The sequence below is a fragment of the Lemur catta genome, chromosome 1, assembly GCF_020740605.2.
Source record: "Lemur catta isolate mLemCat1 chromosome 1, mLemCat1.pri, whole genome shotgun sequence".
NCBI lineage: Eukaryota > Metazoa > Chordata > Mammalia > Primates > Lemuridae > Lemur > Lemur catta.
Genome location: NC_059128.1, coordinates 69,332,612 through 69,351,142, shown reverse-complemented (window position 1 = coordinate 69,351,142; position 18,531 = coordinate 69,332,612). Strand labels below are relative to the sequence as shown.

Here is an 18,531-nt window from a genome sequence, read left to right as displayed (position 1 = left end):
TGGACAAAAGATCTAAATAGACCTTTTTCCAGAGAAAATATACAAATAGCCAATAAGCACATGAAAAGATGTTCAGCATCATTAGCCATCAGGAAAATGTCAGCCAAACCATAATGAGATACCACTTTACACCCACTAGGATGGCTATCATCAAAAAGATTGTTACCAACTAGTGTGGGAGAGGATGTGAAGGAACAGGACCCTCATACACTGCTGGTGGGAATGTAAAATGTTGTGGCCACTTTGGAAGATAGTCTGGATGTCCATCAAAAAGTTAAACATAGAGTTACCATATCGCCCATCAGTTTTACTCCTAGGTATATGTTCAGGAGAAGTAGAAACACATGTCCACACAAAAACTTGTACAAAGATGTTTATAGCAGCATTATTCAGAATAGCCCAAAAGTAGAAATGACCCAGATGTCCATGGCTGATAAATGGATAAATAAAATGTGCTATATCCATACAATGGAAACTATTTGGCCATTAGAAGGAACGAAGTACTGATACATACTACAATATAGATGAACCTTGAAAACATTATACGAAGTGAAAGAAGCAAGTCACAGAAGACCACAATAGTGTATGAGTTCATTTGTATGGAGTGTCCAGAATAGGCAAATCTATGAAGACAGAAAGTAGATTAGTGATTACCTAGGGCTGGGGTGTCTCAGGAGCAAAGGGAGAGAGACTGCTAATGTGTATAGGGTTTTGTGGAGGGCTGAAAAAATAAAGTTCTAAAACTGATTGTGGTGATGGTTGCACAACTCTGTGATTACGCTAAACCAGTAAACCATTTAATTGTACCCTTTAAATAGGTGATGCTATGATATGTGAATTATATTTCAATAAAGCTGTTATTTTCAAAATCAGTGGAAGTTACACGCCTGACAATGGGAAGATTATTTTTAAACAGCTTTATTGAGGTAGAATTTACATATCATAAAATTCATCCTTGTAAGTATACAGTTCAGTGACTTTTAATATATTTAAAGAGCTGTACAACCATCACCACAATTCAGTTTTAGAACATTTCCATCACCCCAAAAATATCTCTTTATGCCCCTTGCAGTTTATTCTAGTTGCCACCCCCGGCCCTAGGCAACCATTAACCTGCTTTTTGCCTCAACTTAATGCATTAAATTGATAAGTTGAATCATAAAATATATTGTCTTTTGAATCTGGCCTCTTAGCATTATATTTTTGAGGCTTATTCATGTTGTTCAGTCCCTTTTTTATCGTGAAGAGTATTTGCACATGTGTGTGTGGGAGGGAGAGAGCAACAGATCGATATATAGATATGGATGCACACTTATCACATTGTATTTATTCATTCATCAGTTTAACAGTTGGTTGTTTCCTGTTTTGGTTATTATGAGTAATTCTATGGATTTTAGTGTAAAAGCTTTCAGATATGTTTTCATTTCTCTTGGGTGAATAGGAGTGGAATTGCTGAGTCATATGTAAATGTGTGTGACATTTTAACATAGCTTTTATGGTGGTAAAATATACATCACATAAGAGTTACTATTTTACGCATGTTTAAGTTCAGTGGCATCACCACTATCCATCTGCAGAGATTTTCTATTGTTCCAAACCAAAACGCTGTGCTTGTTACACAGTAACTCCGCATTCTCCTCTCCCCTCGGCACCTGGTAACATATATTCCACTTTCTGTCTCTATAAATGTAACTGTTCTAGGTACCTCATACAAGTGGAAACATATACTATTTGTCTTTTTGTGTCTAGTCTGGCTTGCTTCACTGAGCAAAATGTCTTCAAGGTTTATCCATGCTGTCATGTGTATCAGAATTTCATTCCTTTTTAAGGTTGGATAATATTCCATTGTATGCAAATACCACATTTTGTTTACTCATTCATCCATCAGTGGACACTTGGGTATGTTTAACTTTTTAAACTAAAAAACTGTTTTCCAAAGTGGATGTACCATTTTAAAGTCCCCTCAGAAATATATGAAATTCCAGTTTCTCCACATCCTTGCCTATGTTTGTTATCATCTGGTTTTTTAATTGTTGCCATTGTAGGATTTATGAAATGGTATGTCATAGTGGTTTTAATTTGCATTTCCAGAATGGAATAGTAATATTGAACCTCTTTTCGTGTGCTTATTAGCCATTCATATATCTTCTTTGGTAAAAGGTAATTAAGTTTCTTGCCTTTTTAAAATTGGGTCATTTGTCTTCAACTGGAGATTTGAGAGTTGTTTTTATCTTCTGGTTACAAGTTCTTTACCAAGTTTATGATTTGCAAATATTTTCTTCTAGTCTGTGGCCTTTCTTCTCATTTTTAATGGTATTTTTGAAGCACAAAAGTTTTTATTTTTGATTAAGTCCAATTTAACATATTTCCTCATGAGTTGTGCTTTTGATGTCATATCTAAGAACTCTTTACCCAACCCAGAGTCACCAGGATTTTCTCCTATTTTTTTCCTAAAAGTTTTAGAATTTTAGCTCTTACATTTAGGTCTGTGATCCATTTTAAGTCCATTTTTGTGCATGATATGTGGTAAGGGTTTAAATTCATCCTTTTACATGTGGATCATATGGATATCAGATTGTCCCTGCACAATTTGCCAGAAAGGACTACCTTTCCTCATCAGATTGCCTGGGTACCTTTATCAAAAGTCAAGTGACCACAAATGTGGAAATTTATTTCTGGATTCTTAAGTCTATTTCATTGATGTATATGTCTGTCATTATTCCAAAACAACACTGTTTTGATTAATGTAGTTTTATAGTAAGTATTGAAATCATATAGAGTGAGTCCTCCAATTTTGTACTTTTTTTCAAAATTATTTTGGTGTTTCTGGGTTCTTTGCATTCCTATGTAAATTTTAGGATGAATTTGTCAATTTCAAAAAGAAATCCTGCTAGAATTTTGAAAGGTATTGCATTGAATCTAGTGATGAGTTTTGGAGGTCTATCATCTTCGTAATATTAAATCTTCCAATCTCCAAATGTGGAATGTCGCTCCATTTGTTCATTCTTCTTTAATTTGTTTCAGTAAGATACTGTAGTTTTTAGTACAAAAATTTTGTAATTTTGTGAAAGTTATTCCTATGTATTTGATTCTTTTTGGTGCTACTAAAAATGGAATTATTTTCTTAATTTCATTTCATATTATACATCACTGGTATATAGAAATACTGTTGTATAGAAATTGAGTTTTTAAAATATTGATCTTGTATTCTGTGACTCATTTGAAGTTGTTTATTAGTTCTGGTGGGCTGTGTGTGTGTGTGTGTGTGTGTGTGTGTGTGGATTCTTTAGAATTTGCTACATGCAGGATTATGTCATCTATGAATAAAGGGAGATTTATTTTTTCCTTTCCAATAGGGATGCCCTTTATTTCTTTTTCTTGCATGATTGCACTGGCTAGAACATCTAGTATCGTGTGCAATAAAAGCCGTGTGAGTAGACATTCTTGTCTTGTTCCTGATCTTAGAGAGAAAACATTCAGGTTTTCACTGTTACATGTAATATTGACTGTAGGGTTCTTGTAGATGCTCTTTATCAGGTTGAGAAAGTTCCCTTCTATTCCTAGTTTGTTGAGAGTTTTTTTCTTGAATGAGCATTATATTTTGTTAAATGCTTTTTTTTTGTCTGTTGATACGATCGATCATATAGTTTTGTCCTTCTGTAATATGGTATATTACATTAACTGCTTGGGAATGGGATCTTAACATTTCTAATTATTACTGAATTTGTAATCTATCTCACTTCTGTCAGGTTTTGCTTCACATATTTTTATCTCTGTTGGGCATTTACATGTTTATGATAGGTATAATATCTTTCTGATAAATTTACTCTTTTGTAATTGTAAACCATCTTCCTTTTTTCTCTATGAACATTTTTGGTCTATTACGTAGAGCCACTTCAGATATCATACATGTAGATTTTATGGTTTCTGTTTGCATGATATATCTTCTTCAATCCTTGTACTTTCAACCTGTTTATGTCTTTGAATCTGAAGTGTGTCTCTTGTAAATAGCACATTTGGATTTTTTTTTAATAATCTAGTCTGACAGTATCTCTCTTACATTGGTATGCTTAATCCATTTATATTTAATATAATTATTCAGATGAATTTATGTCTGTCATTTTGTTATTTGTTTTTTTGTCTCATGTCTTTTTTGTTCCTCTGTTCCTCTTTAACTGACTTCTTTTGTGTTAGATATTTTCTAGTGTACCATTTTAAGTATTTTGCTGGGTTTTTGAAATACTTTTTTGAGTTATTTTGTTAGTGGTTGCTCTAGGGAACTCAATTTAACTTGAAATCTACTTCAAATTAATACTAACGTAACAAAATAAAGCAACTTTGCTTTAATATTGTTCTATTCTCTCCCTCTTTTGTGACAATATCGCCATGTATATTATTACATCATCATATATAATCTCAGAAATACAGTTTTATAATTGTTTCATGTAATTGTTTTTTAATCAATTGCAAGAACAAAAGAGAAAATATATCTTTATATTGTATTTTACATTTACCTAGATAATTACCTATACCAGTATTCTTTATGTCTTTATGGAGTCTAGTTACTTTTGGTATCATTTTCTTTTTCATCCTGAAAGACTTTTTTTAGTATTAATATTTCTTATAATGCAAGCCTGCAACCATTTGCCTCTGAGTTTGAGTGTGAGCTGGATGACATGTTCAAGGTTCAGGCCGTTTATAGTTCTGTCCTGGATTTTACTTTCTGTTTGCATGGGGCCTCACCTTCAGCCAGAGATGGATAGCTAGGGCTCTCTCCAGTCCTTCCTGAGCATGCGTGTGGCCTTACACATGGCTTACCCCACCCTGTTAGAGCCTCTTTGCCATGAAGCAGGGGAGGAAATGGAAACATCCACAGGCTGGAACACCATAGACTGTCACTGTTCTTACCAAGGCTGATCAATTTTTAAAATACAAATACCACTTGATTTTTTTATGCCTTTGGTCAATTTCCAGCATCCTGAAATGGTTGTTTTTGATTATTTTGTCCAGTTTCATCATAGTTTTGTGCAAGAGAGGATTTACTGAGTTCCTCACTCAGCTATTGTAGAAGTCCTGCCCTCAAGGGAGAAATTCTTGATTCTTCCAGCCACAGGATGTTTTAGGGAAAAAAGGAGGGCTGATGAAAAAAACAAAATCAGTGCAGAAGGGGTGTGGGCTGCAAAAGTCATAGTACTTGGATTTTGCAAGAGCTAGCAAGTGAAGGAGGAAAAAATATTTTGGAAGCAGATTCTTCTCCCATCTCTTTTGAGAAACCAGCAGTGCATGCTTTGTACGCTTGGAAAGCGGAAGGAGGGGCGGCCTTTTTGCAAGAGCAAATTATGGTTAAAGAAATAGGGAGTGAACAAAACAAGAACAATGAAAAAGGAAAGGTTAAAATTTCTTCGTGCTGCCTCATCATCCTCTGTAGAGTTGCTGGGGACTGGTCCACTAGGACAAATGAACAATGCAGTGGGTTAAAGAGTCTCAGAAATCCTGGTGGGAAAAAGATACTGTCTGTTGCCCTCTGAGTTTAAATTTAGGAGGGAAACAATATATACATAATTATATTATGGTCATGGTATGGTAAATATTCAAAATCACCTGGGATCTCACTTGAGCTTAACAAAAGAATTCATAGGCAAAAGTCCAACAATATCGTGGGACAAGGGCTGCAGGAAGTTGAAGAAAGCTGGGGTGACACAGGTGCCAATTGTAGTTATTTCTGACTCGAGACACCATCTCGTCCCTGTCCATTTGGCTTTACTCTGAGGTTCTAAAGTAGACTGTGAACACCCTGAGGCTGTTCAAAGGTCATGTCTGTTTCCACCACTGTCCCCAGTGCCAATCATATGATGTGTGCCCCTTTTTAAAGGAACAATGGATCTGCCTCAGTTCAGTGGACTATTATATTGATGTTTCCTCAAGGGGCAAGATGAAGTGGTCCAGCCATCCACAGAACAAAAAATTAGATGTGAGGGAGGCTGGCAATCATAGAGTGTGCCTTTCCTATTTTCCAGGTGTAAAATTGAAACACAAGAGGTTTAGAGACAGCCCAAATATCACACGGTTAATGGCAGTGGCAAGACTAAAACCTTGCATTTCTAGCTCCCTGTACAGTACGTGTGCTGCTCCAGCAAGCTACAAAAATGCCTATAAACCTCTTATTTTCATCTTTTTCTGTCATGTAAAGAATTGTTCTTTAACCAGCCTCAGTGTCTCTGGTAAAACCAAAATGTTAAAAAAAAAAAATCAGGCAAGACCTAGAACTGGACCAAAATATGGAGTAAAATATATTCATTCCTTCACTGAATTTAGAAGTAGGAAGTCATGTAGGATTGAGTTTTGTATTCCCAAACCTTCTTCTCATGTCCTCATGGCATTCTCTTCCTCGCTATTTTTTGTTGTTGTTGAATAATACCCCAGGTGGTCACTTGCAAACACTTGCTGAGATCTTGCCATGGGCTGAGCACTGCCAGGAGTTGAGTACACACTGAGAAGTACTTCCCCACCTGTAATAAGCTCATCGTCCACTGATGTTCCACCCGCATTGCAAACACTTGGCATTTTTCTGTACAAAATTGGAATTATTATCACCTTACAGCCTGAGTGTTTTCAGAGCTTGTTGAGTCTCTGTTTTGGACCTAGCTGACAATCTTTTCTTAGCTTGAGTCCAGATTAACATACAACAGTGGCTGACTAAACAAATACACTGTCAATGCATAGGAGAACTCATTGGAAATTGACCCTCAAGGAGCAGACCTGATGTTGCTCACAAAATCCCGCCAATTCTCAGTCACTCAGGGCCTAACAATGCAACTCCACAGCAGATGGATCCATTCTCCTTCCTCTTCTTAGCCTTTGCCCTCTGAGAGGCTCATACATGTACTCCCTGAGGGGATGGAAAAATAAAGGCTCATTTGGATATCTGTGGTGGCTTGTAGTCTCTGTGTTGAAAGGATTTAATTTCAAAAATTTTGGAAAAATAAAACCAAAAGAGATAGGGACATACCCACAAGATAGGAAGAACACAACAGGAAGAGAGAGATGGTAGGCCCATTGACATGAGCTTGGGGCTGACACAGAGAAACAGAGGAACAAGCATCAAAGCAGACAGATATTGAGAGATGGGGAGATGCTGGGAAGGGGAGGAGGGAACAGGAAGAAGGTCAGAGGAAGGACACACGGATACAGAGAGCAAAGGAGACATCAGCAGATGAGAGAGGGAAAGCAGGTGTGTGCATGCACTCACAGAAACGTGGAGAGAAAAGCACGTGCAGAGATATCAGAAGAGAGAGACAGAGGGGGGAACATGGGGAGAGACAGGCAGAGAAAATAGATGGAGAGACCCATCGGTGGAAATCCTTCCAGTCTTACGTTTAACCAATTCCAAGAAGAAGGGGTGATAGTTTAAAAGAACTGGGGGTTAATAAGTTTGTTATTTTTAAAAGTGTTTTTTGTTTAAAGACAAAAAGTGTGGCAGACAAATGGGTAAATAGAAGGGAAGGAAACATCTGCTGCAGATGGAAGAGTCACTGTCTTCACCACAGTTGAAGTTCCCTCTTTACATTACAGAAAAAATCAACACTAAACATTTAGTGAAGACCTATGTGATGCTAGGTGCTGGAATATCACAACAGTTTTAATAGGATGAGTTATAAGTTGCTTGAAAACAAATGAGCTAAAAGGAGTTATTTCCCTTTGTTTATGAAATAGATTTAAAATCAAAACCGAATATTCTCTTCCGCTCCTCCACTGGCTGGCAAACTTTGTTTTGTAGCTGTTGGCACAGCGACTACCCGCAGGAAGCAGCTCAGGGTGCAGTGTGGGGCCATTAGGAGCAGGACCCAGTGAGGGCTTGTCAGGGCCCTGCTGGTGGCTGGTGCCTGAGCCATGTCAATCTCATGGTTTTTAGTGGCAACAATCGCGCAGCCGCCCCTGTCACCCTGCCCATAGAAGAGGTCCTGCAGACCCTGCAGGACTTGATTGCCTACTTCCAGCCCCCAGAGGAGGAGATGCAGCATGAAGACAAGCAGAACAAGCTCCGCTCGCTCAAAAACAGACAGAATCTTTTCAAGGAAGAGGTAAGTCAGAACAAAAAGTTGAGATTCTTTTTGTGTCCAGAGCTAAAATATCTCTAGGTTACTGCAATTTAGCTTTGTCTCTGTGCATGTGCTTGTTTATAAAAGAGCTGGAGAACAAGAAAGAGATTCGGAAGCTGGGAAGAAAAGGATTTATTGGACGCAGACCCTCCCTGTCGGCCGATTCTGCTTGTACTGGCAATGGTGGCACATTCAAACCAGACTATGTTTTAAAGCTTCCGTGCCACATGTGTATCCAAAATTCATTTTCAGTAAATTTCAGCTGTTAGAATATGGCATTGGCTGTGATTCCCAAATTTTGGGAAATGTCAGAATTACCTATGAAGCCTGCTTGAAAAATATCAGTGCCTAGATTTTCCCACAACAGGAATGCCTGAGAAGCTGTTCTGAAAGATACAGAGGATGCCAGGCTTTATGTCAGAACTTGAGCATCTGAATCACTGGAGGTATAGCCTGGACGGAGGGCTAATGAGACCCAGGCTTTCATTCTGGCTCCATTCCTGACTGTGTATGACCTTGGACAAGTCACAGCCTTCTCTGAACTTGGATGCAGTGATCTGGTGCTAACAGGCCGTGGTTGTACCGCGGAATCCACCATGTCTCAAGACAGAGCTTGTCTCTTAGGCATTTCCAAAGTTAGTGGAGTGGAATGTTGGACCATCCCTGCTCAGTCTTCTGATCTAAGTGCACTTTAACCATGGAGGCATTCGGTGTATGCCTTCTAAGCCACTGAAACTGCATTTAGCATCTCCCTCCTACTCTTTAAGCACATCTAGGCACAGATGTTTTTAATAGGTGGCATAGTATTATAAATTAGCCAGATAATGCTCAACATCACTAATCATCAGGGAAATGCAATTAAAACCATAATGAGATACCACCTTACCCTTATCAGAATGGTGATTATTAAAAAATAAAAAAACAATAGATGTTGTCATGGATGCAATGAAAAAGGAATGTTTTATACACTGTTGGTAGAACTGTAAATTGGTACGATCTCTATGGAAAATAGTATGGAGATTCCTCAAAGAACTAAAAGTAGACCTACCATTCAGTCCAGTCATCCCATTACTGGGTATCTATACAAAGGGGGAAAAAAAGTCATCAAAAAGACACCAGTACCCAAATGTTTATTGCAGCACAATTCACAATTGCAAAGGTATAGAATGAACCTAAATGCCCATCAACTGATGAGTGGACAAAGAAAATGTGATATATATATATATACCATGGAGTACTACTTAGCCATAAAAAGAAATAAAATACTGTCATTTGTAGCAACTTGGATGAAAATGGAACGTTACCCTCAGTGAAGTATTTCAGGAATGGAAACACAAGGACCACATGTTCTCACTAATAAGTGGGAGCTAAACAATGAGTATATATGTCATAAAGTGGTGTAAAGGACATTGGAAACTCAGAAGCGGGGGGCTGGGAGGGGGTGAGGGATAAAAACTTACCTATGGGGTGGGGTACAAGGTACACTATTCTGGTGATTGTCACGCTAAAAGCCCTGACTTCAGCATTATATAATTCATCCATGTAACAAGAACACTTGTATCCCCTAATATTTTGAAATAAAAGTTAAAAACAGAAAATTTTTAAAAAATGAAATAATGAAAAGCTGGAAAAGTAGCTGAAAATCCTGTTTTGGTCTTATTGTCTCTAAATTCTCCATTTTTGCGGGGAGGAAGCAAGCATAATTGTCCTGTGCATCTGAATGGAACTTCTTGCGCTTATTTGCAATTGAAGGAAACAGGTACTGTATCCAGAGCTGTTTCTGCGTGAGTCAGAATCACTTCACGCCAGACGGAAAGCAGGTTTTCGTGAGACTCATTCATGCTCCCTCTTCCTCAATATGTCCTTGGACTGAGTTAAACACGTGGGGGCAAACCGTCAGAAGAGACTGCTGACTCATTCCCCAAATAGATGCTATTTAGGTGTCTGAGGCATAAAAATGCATATTTTGTTTTTAGGAGGAAAAAACCAAAACCCCAACTGGCACCATGACGGTCTGTTTGCATATTAGCATTATCAGCTTTAAAGGGTGAATGACATGGGAGGGGAAAGAGCAAAAGGGGTTCTGCTTTCTTAATCAGGATGTTTATTCTTTCCTCAACTCTCCTTCTCAGGGAATGTTGGCCCTTGTCTTAAATTGCATCGATCGCTTAAATATCTACAATAGCGTAGCACACTTTGCAGGGATTGCCAGGGAAGAGAGTGGTACGGCCTGGAAAGAAATTCTGAACCTCCTCTACAAATTGCTGGGTAAGTGCACACAGCGCCCTGTCCCTGGGAAGATTTCCAAGGGATTGCCACGTGAGAACCCAGGACTATCAGCTAGCCTTCCTCCTTTGAAGCCTTCTGTTAACCATTTGATTTTTAACCCAGCTGTTCATTCTGTTAACTAGTATCTTATTGTGCTTCCCAGACTCAGAGCCAGAAGTCAGCAGCAAGTGGAAGCAGATGGGGATCAGTTTTACAAAACTACCTGTGAAACCCTTGATAGTGACACTCCCTGAACCTTAATTCCTTATCTTTAAATGAGGAAGCGAGATTAGAACACATGTATGGTGTCTTCCAGTTTTAAACTTCTGCAAAGATGTCACCTGCACTTTGAGGGTTGTTATTCCCTTAAATTCTGTGCCCGTCCACTTGTCAGTCAGTTATGATTTCTGCTGATTAGGCCTATTATTTATTTTATTTTGGTGGAAACAAAAAGGCAGGAAGTAAGTATGTTCCAGAATCCAGCCTTTCTTCTCACAGTGTTGAGCTTGGGATAGTATTCTGGTGCCTGCTGTAACAGGTTCAGCCCACGGGTCTGGGCTGCCAGCCGGTGGGAGGGAGACAGCAAGCAGACAGTAGCAGCCTGTGCAAGAAGGTGGCCACCAGGAGATGCTCAAACTCTAGCATATTGTAGTGACACAGCCGAAACCCAGTAGTTATTAATACAACAGTAATAGCTAACATTTATTGAGCTCTGTGTGCCAAGTAGTGGAATATCTCTTTTGATCCTGCAAGCAACACTTTGAGGCATAGTTACTTTTCTATCCCTATTTTGCTGATGAAGAAACTGAGGCACAGAGAAGCTCCTAACCTCAGGTTACACATCTAGCAAGAGATGGAGCTGTGGCTTAACTCCCAGCAGTCTGACTCCAGGACTCATGCTTAACCTGCTTGCTGCAGCTGACCTGAAAAGCAGGTTAGGCGCTCAGACAGAATTCTGCCCTCCACCGACTGTGGGGATGGAAACCAGAGGCCCTGGGCAAGACCTTTCCTTGTCTTAAACTTACCATGTGTCAGCCTCGGTAAAAAAATTCCAATCCATGAAAACCAACTACATGAAGGGCAGGTACTTGGGGGCGAATCAGTTTACATGGACTTGTTCCAGTTTTGCATCTACTGGAGGGAGGGTTCCTTGGTCTGGATTGGTAAAACTCTTAACGACAGCCTATTCTTTCCCTCTCTTTGCAATATCATCTGCTAGTGGTTTTCAAGTATGAACAGGCATCAGAATCAGCTGAAGGGCTGGTTAAAACACAGATGCCCCAACCCCAGAGTTTCTAATTCTGTAGATCTGAGATAAGGCTTGAGAATTTGCATATATAACACGTTCTCAGGTGACGCTAGAGTCCCTGACCCGGGGACTATACTTCCAGAACCACTGTCATAGCGTGCAGCATTTTAGATATTTTGTAGTTACGTGCTGTTACTGTTTATGTGTTAGCGTAACCGACCTTTCCAGCAATGTTCACTGGGACACCTTGCTTTAGTCCTGAAGAATAACAAATCTCCAGCTAGATTTAAGAAAACATTGCAAGAAGTTGAGTTCTTAAGTCAGTAACCAAGCAGATATTAAATTCTTGTGTGTCACTGTCTGAAGTCATTGTATTAAGTTATGGGTTCACTGCCTCCATCCCCTACTTGATAAAGGCAGGGAATCTCCTCCTCCTGCCCCATTGCTGTAGTCCCAGCAACTGGACAGGGGCCTGGTACATAGCAGACTCTTTGGAAATACTTGTTGAGTGAGTGAGTGAACTAGATTTTTACTCTTCTAAACATAGAAACAGAATTGTATTGAAGGGGTAGCCAGGATAAGATTGTCATTCAGTTCCTTTTAATTGCTAAGCAGGTGAAGTGCTCAACAGCTTTCCAAGTTCTTATGGCCATCATTATGCCCTTGACCCTACATGATCAAGTGTCTGCTTGTTTGCAGCTGCTCTCATTCGTGGAAACAGAAACAACTGTGCTCAATTCTCCAATAACCTTGATTGGCTAATCAGTAAATTGGACAGACTAGAGTCTTCCTCAGGTAAGAATTGACAGGACACTATTAGTAGAGAAAAATGCACTTTTTTTATGTAAAAAAAAAAAAAAAGAAAACAAAGTTGAATCTTTTCCACTGGATTGCAAGCAAGTCTCAAATAATTTTTTTTTTTTAAAAAAAGGAACAAACAAATCAAAGTCCTCAGGCTTCCTGGCACCCATACAACTTTGTTTAGTAACCCTACCCCAGACTTCAACAATTCCTCCTTCTTTGTTTACTTTTTTTATTTTATGCCTTTGTCTTCACTCCCTGGGTCCTTTAATCACCCCAACCCAGCGATCCTGGTCTCCTTCTAACTCGCACTGTACTCTTGCTCTCTGGTTTTCTAAACCTTCTTTCCGCATTGTCCTATTTTAGTTAAAAGCAGGATTGAAGATGACTGTGGAATAAGAGGGAAAATGATTATCGTCTCTCCCTCCGTCTTCCCCCAGTATCACCCTTCATATCAATAGCCCTTCAGAATGACTCAGAGGGAATTTAAGCCAAGGGTATGGTCATTGTTGATAAGTGACCACACCGCGATGCTCAGCAGTCTGCTTCCTGCGAGATGAGTGAACATGGCAGGTGTAGGCCCCTCTCGGGGAAGCTGAAGGGGTTGATGCTTTTCTCATGGTCTAGATCTGGCAGGTGCTTTAACAGACCAGCCAAGGGAGGGCCCCCCAAGGACCATCCACCTATGCACCTGTCTTCCTAAGCCTCTCTTTTCTTCAGTTCCTCCTCTCATGGACGAGATTACATTTCAGGATAGTTTATGAAAACCTTGATAAAAAACAGAATCAAAAGAAATTTTCTTAATAAAACCAATGAAGCTATTGGCTAACTACTTCCTTTGAATTTTCGTCATGGTGTCACCTTTGCACTTAACATAGAAAACTATCCAGTGTGCCAAGCAAAAGGGGACAAAGCCAAATATAGTTTATTTTGTGATCTTATAGTTTGTTTGATGCACTAGTGCACCTAAAATAAAAATAATTTCTGAGGTAGTTTCTAGAAAAATTCTTATTTGGGAGAAACTCAGAATATTTTCTAAGTTACTTGAATGACTTTTAGAATTTATAACAAACTGGGTATCTCCTTTTATATCTACTTTTAAATGAAGTATTTTTGGTTTGATAAAATTAAAAATTTCATTTTACAGATGCTTCTCTATATTTTGACATACTAGGATTGTGTCTTTGTCCAGGAAAAGGAAGACGGGGTTAGTGCTGAATCAAACTCGCCTCCCAATTACAGACAGTTGGCCCCAGGGGCTGCTGAAGTCTATCAGAGATGAATGCATCTTTCTTCTGGATCGCAATATTTAATAGATTCAAAGAGCTGATTATATTCTGTCCCCTCAGGATGGTCTGTTCACTCTTAGGTTTCTAAATTATGGTCTTCTGCAGGCTATTTAATATCCAAATGATTTTTGTGCTATTCATGTAGGTATCTTGGAAGTTTTGCACTGCATCTTGATTGAAAGCCCAGAAGCCTTAAATCTGATAGCAGAGGGACACATCAAGTCCATCATCTCCCTGTTGGATAAGCATGGGCGGAATCACAAGGTGAGTTTGTAAAGAAGAACCCAAACAGTGATTGACTTTGCCTGGCTTTTCCCTCTCTAGCACTTCCTAACTATTGTGTGTTACTGAGAGCACATTGACTAGTGTCTTTCTTGACTTTGATAAAAGCCTTGGGAAACTGGGGAAAGACCTACCTTGCCTCTTAGCACCCTCCAAGCTGGGTAGACACAGTGGATCTTGGATGGTCTCCCTGGGTTTCCACCAGCTCCCCAAGGCCCACTCATCCTCATTAGCTCTTAGCACCAGCTCCTTGTGGGCCACTCGGTAGGTCCTGTACGAAGCCAGCTGCACAGGACTGGCTCCCACCCTACGGTCTAGGAGCTGAGTAGTGAAATAGCTAATGCCAAGCTGTGCCAAGAAGATATACAAAAATCAGATGAAAAACAGTGTCAAAAGTCCTGGCAACATGGTTTGTTATTAAACAAAATCAGATTTACCTTGAGTCAAACCAAATGAAGTAAATGAATCTCTGCATTAGTAAGCAAGAGAACTGAAGCTGTTGGTCCCTTCTTTTGATACAAAACAACTGTATGACTTTGTGTCTCAGTTATTTCATCTGTAAAATGGAGACAATGCCACCTCACTAAGGTAGAATGCTATGTCCATTTTTTTTTAGATCTCCTATAAACACCTCTATTTTTATATCTCTAAGACAATGATCTATGGGGAAAGTCTGTTAAAATATGGTGAGTTTTATCCTGGTGCTTCAACATCTGCACCATAACTGGGGAGAAGGGACTACTGTGCTGATGGACTAGGGAGCAGGTGAGATACTTGAAGGCTGAGGGGGGTGTGTTTCAGAGCCGATGGCATGGTTGGACATGTGGGACCACAGCTGTTCTTCTGCAGAGTAGCGAGAACTCTGCTTGATCACTGGCCCTCTATGCTCACCATCATTTGAGGGGACTGTGTATTTGAGACATGTCTCAGTGAGTCCAGGAGAATAAGCCTCAGCAGCATTGACTGCACGACGTGCATCATCCTCAGGAAGCAGAAAAGCCATGGTCCTCAGCACGTGTGACGTTCATTGTTTGGCAAAGAACAGAAAGAAAGACTTGGGGTTTGTGATTACTTTCCCAGATATGGTAAATCAAAAGCAGGCAGGAGGCTTCAGCTCCAGTCCAGCTTCTCCGTGTTCCAACATGTTCCTTCCTGTCTGCAAAGTGCAATAAGAATAATTGATAAGCACCCAAGTAACACAGGGGCCATGAGCTACGTGCAGATGTCAGGGGAGCTCTTTGACACCTTCCTCTCTAAAACACTTCAGTTGTTAGCTCTATCCCTTGCATGGAAATCATTGCCACTCATCTAAGCACGATCAGATTTGAAGTCAAAAAGTTACAGGGAAAGACCACAGTCTTCGGAGTGAAAAGGACAGGAGGGGGGTGCAGTCCCCACTTCCTATTTTCTGTGTGCTCTCTGCCCTTTGCCTTCCCGGTGACTTTGCTCTTGTATATCCTTCAGCACCTCCTCACTGCCCACTATTCCAGTACCCATCAAAATTCTTATCTGGTCAATTAAAAAATAAAAATAAATTTTATCTGCCCTACAAAACTTAGTTCCAGTGCCACTCCTTCCATGAAGCTTTTTCTGGTTCTAGTTGGAATTGGTCTCCTGTCTTCTACCCATATGACTCATTCTTTGTCATAACGATCATTCCAATCTACCTTTCATTACAGTTATTTTTACATGTATATTTCTCTTACCAACTATAAGGTCCTCCATGGTAGTAGGAACCATCTTTGTAATCCCCATAATGCCAAGCCCATATGTTATACATGGCAGGCATTTACACATTTATTGAAGATTTGATAAATAAAAGGAATGAATGAGTAGAGCCAGAATCCATTCCTGTGTCACCTTGAATTGATGGAAGCTTACCTGTGTGTCCAGGCCTCATCTCATCCAACAGATGCCTTATCAGTGGTAAGAAACACTGTGTTAGCACTGATTTTATTGTTTGGTTAAAAAGAATTGCTGAGGATTATGACAGTCACCCTGTAATTTTTCTATGGAATGATCTTCTATTAATAAAAATAAAATATGCCCTTTCTACTTGTCCCTAAAGCTACCTAACTTTAAACCTACTCAAGGTTGTCACACATAAATATTTTTTATTCTTTGTTTCACAAGGACTTGGGGCCACCTTTGAGAAAAATATATGGTAAAATAGTAATATCCTTGGTCCCCAGAAAGCATAAATCAAAATCAAAGGTATAGCCTGGGTGGAGAAAGGATAGAATGCAAGTGAGCACACCATGAACTCCCACATAGTTGCTACAAAAACTCCATAAAATCAGAGTTTCCAGGCAGCCAAGGCAACATAGAAGCATTCCCAGCCATTCAGTTCTCATCCACAGGAAGAATAAAGTCTGTTCCTTGGGCCTGCAAAGTACTCATTTCTCAAATATAGGACTTGATATAAAAGTCACAGAATGAGTATAGTTAACATTTTTTAATAAGACTTTTACAGATGAAAGCTAATAACAAAATGCAACAGCCAAATAATATTTCCACAGATATGTAATATGCATTTCTTATCTTTACAGTGGAATTCCCACATAAACCTGTGTTTAGCATAGAGTTGTGGAGATAAAAGCAAGATGAGATGCTCTTGAATGAAACATATCAGTGAAGACAGTGATTACAACCAGGAGCAAATGAACTCTACCAAATGCGCCATTGAGTAGGGAGACCTCACTCCTGTGACAACCCCGTCCTCTCAGTGGCTTAGCACAGTGAAGATTTATTTTTGCTGATGTCACAGTCCAAAGCCAGTCAGGGGGAGGGCTCCATTCTGTGTGGTCATTCAGAAACAAGTTCCTTTCACCTGGTGGCTTCACCATCCCCTGAGGGCTTCACAGACTGTAATGTGCTTGTGAATCTCCTGGGGATCCTGTTAACGCAAAGTCTCTGACTCAGTAAGTCTGGAGGGTCTGAGCATCTATATTTCTAACAAGCTCCTGGGTGGTGCCAATGTTGCCGGTCCAGGGATCGTACTTGGAGTGAGGGGACCCTTGGGCTTTGGAATCTTTTGATGGATCTCTGCATCCAGCTGGCAAGAGAGAGAGAAAGAGAGAGAGAGAGAGAAAACACACGCACAGAGCACCCCCCTTCCCATTGGCCAGAACTCAGTCACATGACCCCACATGCCTTCAAGGAAGGCTGGGAAATGCAGCTTCTGTCTGTGCTCAGGGGAAGGACACTGGGCCAGCCAAGTGTTCCAGAGGCCACTGAGATGCTCCCTCATCAGAAAGTATTGATTATCCCTAAGCACAACATGTGCCACCCATGGTGGGTGGATTGGCCCTGTCTACACTCCCTTCTCTTTTAAAAAGAACCTATTTAAATTTTTTTAGAATGGGAAGTTTGCCCCCCTTCCCCAGTGTCACCTGGAGAAATGCCTTCTAAAACAAAGCCTAAACAACGGTCAACTCAGATTCTTGAAGAGGCATCATTTATTTATAGGTGAGGCACTGCTCTGATACCCTGTGTGCTGCTTATGGGGCCAGCCTTTTTTCTGTCGGCTGTTCCTACTGTATGTGGATCAAGCTCTGCTTTCCCTCTGGTTGTGACAGCCAGGCTCCTGCAGCCATCGCTCCACCGCAAAAAAGATAAAAATGTGTGATAGGCCAGATGAAAAGTATTTAATTTCCTGCCCATCTATGGCTCTTTTCTTAGGGTGAGAAATTATCCTCTAGATTTCAAGTTTCTACAGTTGATATCTTTCACAGAGTGGTAATGGTAAAAGTCCCCCATAAAACTGCCTTTGGGATTCTCTTCTGCTTGTCCCATAAATGTGCTTTGTATTTATCTGGAACGAAATTGACATTCAGGGAGTCAGGTAGAAAATTGGTTTGTGAGAATTATGGATACAAATGCCATCAACAACTTGAAGCCATCCAACCCCACTAAGCATCGAGTCTTTGGTGGCCACTTTGAAAGACTGAAATGAGGCTGCCACATCACAGCTGCTATTTATCGACTGCTGTTTGCTCATTCCTCCCTGTTTGGTAGAAGGGAGGAGCAGGGCACACAGTCGGCTCTGCCACGGTAGGAGCACAAAATCTGAATGAAAGAAGATGCAGTGCAATTCGAGGGCGGAGGAGAGGAGAGACCACCATGCAGGAAGCAACTAGGGACTGTTCCCATTTCCCAGGCAGCTGGAAAATGAGGAGCAGAAGTGGGTGGATGATGGGTCTCTTAGATTCATTGGCCCCCTGGGCTCTTGCAAGTTTGCTGTCCTCCTAGATGGGAGGAGGAGAGCAGGTGAAATATTTTGAATACTGATTCCTAGGAACTTAAGGGTATCTTAATGAGTTTTGATGATATCACAGCAAGAAACCCTGGAACAGGAATCTGGCCTGCCATTGCCCTGCCCACACAAGATTCCCAAGCTTGCTACATGCAAGGACCTTAGCCAAATGGGAATCTAAATGTCTTTTCATTAAGAGCCACCATAACAGGCACCTACTAATCCTCAGTGCTGAGCACCGTCAGGTCTGGGCAGGACCTGAAGCTTCAGTTTGAGGCCTGTGAACCA

At 40.3% G+C, this 18,531-nt stretch overlaps 1 protein-coding gene across 1 annotated transcript in view; it reads left to right on the top strand.

The window, feature by feature from the left end:
* The window catches only part of RYR3 (ryanodine receptor 3), a 338,847-nt gene that overhangs the window by 94,592 nt on the left and 225,724 nt on the right, over window positions 1–18,531 (top strand). The window contains exons 13-16 of the mRNA XM_045543649.1: window positions 7,913–8,081; window positions 10,232–10,367; window positions 12,316–12,411; window positions 13,852–13,970. Of these exons, the coding sequence (XP_045399605.1) occupies window positions 7,913–8,081; window positions 10,232–10,367; window positions 12,316–12,411; window positions 13,852–13,970 (520 nt within the window). The remainder of the gene's footprint in view (window positions 1–7,912; window positions 8,082–10,231; window positions 10,368–12,315; window positions 12,412–13,851; window positions 13,971–18,531) is intronic.